Raw genomic sequence first — 8287 nt, 5'->3', positions numbered from 1 at the left:
AAAAAAAAAAAAAAAAAAAAAGTAGGAGCAACCAGCCAGCTTCATTATACTTGTAAGTTTAACAAAAATGTTGAAAGGTATGAAATACACAATCATTCAGAGCCTTGTCTCTCACAAGTATTTGGTTAAGAGTATCCAATGGTGGTGATATTTTGCATATCTCTATTGCCACATCATGCCATAGATTAATAGTACACTCTTTACTACTGGTAGTAGAGTCATTAATGCCTTTAAATCTAGCCACTCTTGAGAACTAATTCAGAAAACTCATTCTTGAGATTCTTGTTTGTGATGGTTAAGATTGGCTGGGCCATGATTCTTAGTGAAAACAGTCGTGTGATGTTGTGATCACTTCCTGTAGAGATTTAATACGTGATCACTCCCATGATGGTATCTGCTGTGAGTAGCCAATCAGTTGAAGGGGAGTTTCCTTGGGCGTGTGGCTTGCATCGAGTGTGGGTGGACGTTCTGGCAGGGCTCAGGGGCTTTTCCTCGTTCTGGATCCTGCAGCTGGCTTCTGTTCGTCTGACCTCCGGTTCTTGGGACTTGAGCTAGCAGCTTACCTGAGGTGTTGCCTGCAAATCTTGGGATTCGTTGATACTCACAGCCTATGAGCAACAGCCCTGCTCTCCGACTTGCCAATCTTGGGTTCGTCAACCTGTGTAGCTACGTGAATCAGAAGAAGCCTGTTTCCTGACCCATGGACTTGGGACGTTACAGCTTCTACAACCATGTGAGCCATTTCCTTCATATAAATCTCTCTCTACATATGCTTTATTTATACGCTTTACTAGTTTTGCTTCTCAAGAGAACCCAGCCTAAGACATTGTTTCTCTAGAACCACTCTCAGTATCCAGATGTCATAGTCTGGGTTCTCTCGAGGAGCAAAACCAGTGAAACATGTACGTAAATATATATAGAGAGATTTACTTCAAGGAAATGGCTCATGCAGTTGTTGGGGCTGGCAAATACCAAATCCACGGGTCAGATGGCAGGCTGGAGACCTCTGCTGGCTCTTGGGGTTGCAGGTTCTGGCAGATCCCAAATCTGCAGGTCAGGCAGCAGGCTGGAAATCTCTGCTGGCTCACGTCCCGGGAACTGGAGGTCAGGTGATGAGAAGAATGCTGGGTTGAGAGGGAGCTGAGCTTTGCCAGAATATCCATTTATGTACTGGAGGCAGGCCACACCCCCAGGGAAACTCCCTTTCAACTGATTGGTTAATCACATCAGGTCATATCATGGAAGGTAATTGAATTATATTACATTATGGAAGTGCACCCATTCTAGTATCTGCCAAACCACTGAGGATCATAGCCTAGCCAAAATGACATGTAACATTAACCATCACACCCCTACTTGTAAAATAGAGATGATAGTAGTACCTACTTCATAATATTTTGTGAGGGTTAAGTGAGCTAATATATGTAAAATGATGAGCACAGTGCCTAAAAAGTAAGCATTTTGTATGTATGAGCAGGTATGTTCAAAATTATTTTCTCTCAAAACTCTGAGGGCATTGCAACACTGTTTCCTAGTATCTGCTTATGCTTACTAGGAACTCTGAAGCCAATCTTATTCTTGTTCCTTTAGGTAATCTGCCTTTGTTTTTCTCTTGGGAAGCATTGAGGATATTTTCCTTATTCTCACTATTCTGAAATGTCAGGTGACTAAGTCTATATTTGAGTAATTATCTTGCTGGTACTTAGTAGGTTCTTTCAGTTTGAAGAGCCACATCTTTCTTCAGTTCTGTATATGGCCTTAAATTATTTCTTAGGTTATTTTTCTTCCTCATTGGCTCTGTTTTCTTTATGAAATGCTGGTTAGATGGGTGTTGGCCCCTTGAAAAGTTCTCCTATGAATCTTAACTTATATCTACGTTATTTTTCTAGTTCTTGGGGGAAACTTCCTGAGGCACCCAAGCCGACAGCAGTAGGATTCAGTCAGTGTTTGTGAATGAGTGAATGGAGAGGTGCTCTGAGATACGATTTCTGTTATTTTTTCACTGTAGCAGCTGCTTCCTGAATTCACGTTCTCCCAGCAATTAGCACACATATCTATTGCCTTTTATATATCTTTTCAAACAGATGAAAAAATTCCCTTTAAGCTGCTGAGTTCCTTTCTCCCCCCAGGGGGCCCTGAAAATCATGGAGGAATTTTAATTAGAGATGTTGAAAAAAAAAGACGAGACTCAGTTGGATCAGCAGATGCACCCAGAAGAACCCCTTTCCATCCACCCAAGGGATACGACTCAGTTGTCCATGAGGCAGCTGATCCTTCGGCGAGGGGTCCCGTTCCTGACAGTCGTTTTAGTCTTGCTCGTGGGGATTTTAATGAGATTATATGTCAGAATTCAGTGATGTGGCGGGAGAGTGATACAATCAGGTCACATGATACTTCTGAGCTTACAAATAATTCATAGGGCCAGTAGTGGTAATTCATATTCAGTTAATATAATTCGGTTGTGCCCATGGATTTCAAGAACTGAGAATTCAGAGATATATTTTCCTAATGAAGAAAAGGATATGAGGTAAAAAATACGTTATGGTCAAGATGATGTCTAAAAGACTACATTTGAGTAATAATTCACCCACCAGTATCTCAACGTAAGACCACCGTTATTAATTTTTTTATGCAGATGAAATTCACATAACCTAAAATTAACCATTTTAATGCTTACTATATTTTTTAGACAAAAACTCATATATTGAGTGCTTAGGATTTTTAAAGCCTGAATTATTTAAAATATATTTTACAATGTATCTTTCCTGTGTCTTAGATTATTATTCAACAGGTAAATGGCATTTATCAATGTTTATTAGGGTCTAGATCTTCGGCACTGTGGGCCTTGGGAATGCATAAGAAACTGAAGAGGGGAAGACAGATCATTAAGGAGGAAGGAGTTAGATGGCATTGATTCACATGCTTCCTATTAATGGCTTGCCTTAAAACCTGTTTGGATAAACTTGAATTGGCAGAGGCAAGGAGAAGGGGGCCATATGCCAAGGCCTATAAAAACCGGCACTTCATTTTTCTAGAGTGGTGAGCATTCCACAGCAAGAGATCAGGGGTTTGAAGAGCTAACCCAGCCAAACTAGAGGAAGAAGTCAGACCGTTTCTTATTTTGATAGAAAGTGGTTGTTGTTAGGTGCTTTCTAGTTGACTCCGACTCATAGCAACCTTATATATAATAGAAGGAGGAGTTGCCTGGGTGTGTGCCATCCTCACAATCATTGCTATGTCGATAGAAGAACAAGGTTAGAAAGTTGGAAGGCAGCAGAAATGAGAAGAGAATGCCAGGGTAGGAGAAAAAGGGAGGCTGGATTCCTGAGCAAGGCCTATTTATTTTGTGTTTGGCTCTGTCCTTGTCTAAAAAAAGGCAAAAGCTTTTAGTGGCAGACATGGCATATTCAAAAGTCTTTAAGTCCCAGTCTCAGGAAGCTCAGGGTATATTGAATAAATGTTCCCTTCACCTCAGCCTTAGAAAATTGTTCTGAGGACTTTGAGCTGGGATGATCTGGGACTCTGTAAGGAAGAGGATGGTGGTGTCAGTCGATGACAGACTTTTAATAATGGTCCCTGGATGGTACATTTTGCTCTCAGCTACCAACCTAAAGGTTGGCGGTTCACACCCACCCACTGGTGATGCAGAAGAAAGGCCTGGTGATCTGCTTCTGTAAAGATTACAGCAAAGAAAACCCCATAGAGCAGTTCTACTCTGTAACACATGGGGTCGCCATGAGTCGGAATGGACTGGCTAGCAATGGGTAGATGAAGTAGTAACCATTGTTTACTTCAGCCTTCCTGGTGCTGGGTGCATGCCCTGTGGCACAAGTGTTAATTCAACAAGCCTAAATACATATGAAAGGAGCCCTGGTGGTGCAATGGTTAAAGCACTGGGCTGCTAAGTGAAAGGTTGGAGGTTAGAATTCACCAGCATTCTAGGGGAGAAAAGACTCGGCATCTGCTCCTGATAAGATTTACAGCCTAGGACACCTTGTGGGGTAGTTCTGCTCTGTCCTGCAGAGTTGCTATGAGTCAAAATCGACTGGACACACAGCAAGTACATATGAAGTACACTGGGTGCTGAGATGGATACAAAGAACTAGGCATGGCCTTTGCCCTGAAAGAAGAGATAATGAACAAAGTTAGGGGGTCATGAGGAACCCCTTGGCTCTCCATGCAACATATATATACAAGGGTTTAACTGTGTTTGGAAACTGTGCGACATTTGTGCATGTGTAATTTGGAAGATCCCGCCTTCCAATGTTTTGTAAATGTGTACAGCTGTAAATTGAGAAGTTTTTTACCTTTAAGAATTTAGCCACTGTGAGTAAAAGACAAATTTGGCCCTGGGTCATCTTCAGTTTTCTCTACCCTCATTCCTTCTTTCCACAAATTGAGGCTCCTTTTCCTTATCTCAGGGACAGAGATAAGGCTTGTAAGAAAGGTGGGCCTCAAGGTTGGGCCTGCAGGCCGCCACTCCAACTCACCTCCCCTTCCTCCATTCCCTCCCTGGCTGTTTGTTAGGAAGCCTCACAGGACACTCATTCCCCACTAGAGGCTTCTCACCAAAAAACCCAAAACCACTGCATCACCAAGGCTCCAGCAGGGACTTCTCACACTCCTTGCCATTTGCCCCACCAGGCAGGAGCCTTGGGATAGGAGATGCATCTAACACACAGCAAATGTGTTCAGCCTAGTAGCTGAGTAGCTGCTTGCGAGGACGCCCCTGACCCCCGGGGAGAGCAGGAGACCTCGGTCCTGCCAGCAGTAGCTCACCCGTTGGAGTAAACAGATTAACCAAGCATTAACCAAGGCAAAAGGAAACCTCACAGGTAGGGTCAGCCAAGGGCTCATTCCATCTACTCACCCCTCAAAAACAGTTTACTTTTCCCAGCTAGAAGCATTCCTTATAAAAACCTTTCTCATCACTGCGCACCAAGACGGACCTCCGCTAGCACCCCTCACTTGAGTTCCTCCTCCTCGAGGACCCTGCACCTATTTCCCCTGTCGCCGACCCCCCGTTGGGCTCCGGCCGGCGGCAAGGGCTTGACTATGGACCCGGAGCGGGAGGCATTGCCCCCCACGGGGTGGCCCTGGGTGCTGAGGAAGGCCGCCTCCGCCCCTCCCGCGCCTCGTCTTGCGGGCACCCGACACGGAGCCCCTTCCTGCGCCTGCACGGAGACCCCAGCCACAACCGGGACCCCCGCGGCCTTCCGGGAGAGCCTCCCCGCCGGCGAGGGGGCTGCCTGTCGAGACTGCGCGGCGCGCTGCCGCCCGACCTTCGGCGGGAGTCGGCCGCGCTGGCGGCGCTCGTGGGCCAGGTGGTGAGTGCCCCGCGCGGGCCTGCGCACCGCCTCCGCCCCGGGTCCCGGCACGCGCACATTTGCTAGGACAGCGCGCGGTGCCAGGCCGAGGGCCAAGGACACTGTCCACCCTAGAGGCCCCCTTCACAGTGGAAACTACTGGGAGGCTTATGATAAGCAATCACATGACCTTGGTTGAGGATTGTTATGAAATGGTTTCTGGTGCTTTTTCAGTTTGCTTCTCAAAGCATTCCTCCAGGGGTAAGGAGGATTCTTGTTAACTCTTTAGTCCGTTTACTTTCCTTTATTTTCCCTCCACAGTTCCTTGCACAGTTGATGATCTTCTTGGTGTCGTCAGCTCCGTATTCTGTGGGCATCTAGGGAAAGTCCAGCTGGATGCTGTTACACTTGCCGTATTGGTAGGTTTTAAAATTCTTTCTTTTTATGTGAGCTGACAACACGCTAAAACCACAGTAATTTGAATTGTATTGTCCCACCATTTGTGATTTTACAGGATCTGGGCTTGGCCTGCTACAGCTTACCATGACCTCATCTTTGGAAAACCATACATTTGAAAGGAGATTGTGTCAGCTACTTAGAAAAGTGTTTTGGGTACTCTAAATATATCCCTATACTGTATGAATTTCACACTTTTTTTAAGGTTGCACTATTTCACCCTGTGAAAAGTGTCTCCCCTCGGCCACAGAGTGAAACGACACCCCCTCCAGAGTCTTCTGTTTGGAGTTTTTGTCCTTGATGCAGTGGAAAGTTGCCTCTGTTTTGCATTTCATCTAGGCTTTCAAAGGAGGTGAGATGTAGTCCTCCTGCTGGTGATATGCAGGTTGTTTTTTCCAATCTCAGAAAATGTCTTGTCTGTCCTTCTAGGAGATAGGTATATACCTGAGATAAAGGCAGAGCCATCACTGTTTTCCATTTAGCTTTATGGTAGAGAGGGCCTTGCTGTGTGGAGTCAGACATTTTATTCACAAGTCGGTGAACTAATTTGGGTTGGGGGATATTTCTACTTCCTTGAAAAGTTTAGACTGGGCCTCTAAAAAGAGTCAAGAAGGAAAAGGAGCTTTATGTACAGGCTATTACACTGCCCCCTCTAAGAAAGATGCACTTGACCCTTACATCCCACAGGCAACATGGCCATGGCTCATGTTGTAGTCCTAGTTACCCTGTTGGGTGATGTAAAGTGTGAACACAGATTAATAAAAAAACAAACCCGTTTCTGTGAAGTCCATTTTGACTGATAGCAACCCTGAAGGACAGAGTAGAATTGTCGCATAGGATTTCCAAGGAGCGGCTGACCTCTTAATGCCTGCACCACCAGGGCTCCGTGAACATAGATTAATGATGGGTAATTATCTAAAAGGAGTCCCTGGGCAGTGCAAACCATTAAGCTCTTGCTTGACTGCTAACCAGAAGTTTGGAGGTTAGAATTTACCCAAAGGAGCCTTAGAAGAAGGGACTGGAGATCTATTTCTGAGATTTCAGCCATTGAAAACCCTATGGAGGGCAATTCTATTATGACACACATGGGGTCACCATAAGTCGGAATTGACTTGATGGCAATTTTCTTTTTAATTGTCTGAAACTTGAAGGAATATTTTCTCAAGTATCTCTGCACAGCCCAGAATTAGGGTCCACACTTTCCTTGTACTGCTTCCAGCCCATTACCCTACCGTGCTCATTCTTCAACAGTCTGTTCTGGAGCACCACCCTGTTGATGATATCTGATCGTTAGTAAGTGACCTCTTCTTTGTTCACTGATGAGCTCAACACCTGGGCACTCTTCCTCTAACCCGTGTGCTCTGCCATCCTTCAGTGTGTGGAGCACATCTCCAGCACTCTCCTTCCATCTCATTGACTTCCATGACCCCTGAGTCCATGTTAGGCCCCACACCCATGTCACACCCTGCACATTTTTGTCCCTCAGAACAGATGCCCCAGTAAACCAAAATTAAACCCATTGCCGTCTAGTCGGTTCCGACTCATAGTGACCCTATAGGACAGAGTAGAATTGCCCCATAGAATTTCCAAGGAGTGCCTGGTGGATTTGTACTGCCGACCTTTTGGTTACCAGCTGTAGCTCTTAACCTCTATGCCACCAGGGTTTCCCAGACCCACAGTAGAAGCTTTGTTTCTTTTTTTTTAAATTTTTTTTATTGTACTTGAGGTGAAGGTTTACAGAACAAATATATTCTCATTAAACAGTCAGTACACATATTGTTTTATGACATTGGTTAACAACCCCACAGCATGTCAGCACGCTCCCTTCTTGGCCTTGGAGGACTTTTTTTTTTTGGTGAAAATATACATAGCCAAAGATACACCATTTCAAAAATTTCTTCATGTACAATACAGTGACGTCGATTACATTCTTCCAGTTGTGCTGCTATTCTCACTTTAGATGAAGGTTTACAGAACAAAATAGTTTCTCATTAAACAATACACATATTGCCCTATGACAATGGCTAAGAACCCTACTACATGTCAACAGCGTCCTTACTCAACCTTGGGTTCCCTATCACCAGCTTTCCTATCTCCTTCTGCCGTCTAGTCCTTGTCCCTGGACTGCTGTGCCTCATTAGTCCCGTTTTGTTTTATGGGGCTGTCCAATCCCCGGCTGAATGGTGAACCTCGGGAGTGACGTCATCACTGAGCTGAAAGGGTGTCTGGGGGCCATACTCTTGGGGTTTCTCCAGTCTCTTTCAGGCCAGTAAATCTGGTCTTTTGTGTGTGTGTGTGTGTGTGTTAGAATTTTGTTCTACATCCTTCTCCAGCTCTGTCCAGAAGCCTCTGTTGTGATCCTGGTCAGAGAAGTTAGTGGTGGTAGCCAGGCACCATCTAGTGGCACTGGACTCTGTCTGGTGGAGGCCTTGGTAGCTGTGGTCCATTAGTCCTTTGGACTAATCTTTTCCTTGTATCCTATTTTCTTCATTCTCCCTTGCTCCCGAAGGAGTGAGACCAATGGA

At 45.1% G+C, this 8287-nt stretch overlaps 1 protein-coding gene across 1 annotated transcript in view; it reads left to right on the top strand.

Annotated features, from left to right (window-relative positions):
- SLC47A1 (solute carrier family 47 member 1) overlaps positions 1 to 8287 on the top strand; it is a 194367-nt gene that overhangs the window by 51269 nt on the left and 134811 nt on the right. The window contains 3 exon segments of the mRNA XM_023735513.1: positions 4989 to 5327; positions 5628 to 5652; positions 5655 to 5725. Coding sequence (XP_023591281.1) covers positions 4989 to 5327; positions 5628 to 5652; positions 5655 to 5725 — 435 coding nt within the window.

Source organism: Trichechus manatus, unplaced genomic scaffold (genome assembly GCF_000243295.1).
Source record: "Trichechus manatus latirostris isolate Lorelei unplaced genomic scaffold, TriManLat1.0 scaffold00080, whole genome shotgun sequence".
In the NCBI taxonomy this organism is placed as follows: Eukaryota; Metazoa; Chordata; class Mammalia; order Sirenia; family Trichechidae; genus Trichechus; species Trichechus manatus.
The sequence above is the reverse complement of the archived record's forward strand: the minus strand, read 5'-3'. Positions and strand labels throughout refer to the sequence as shown.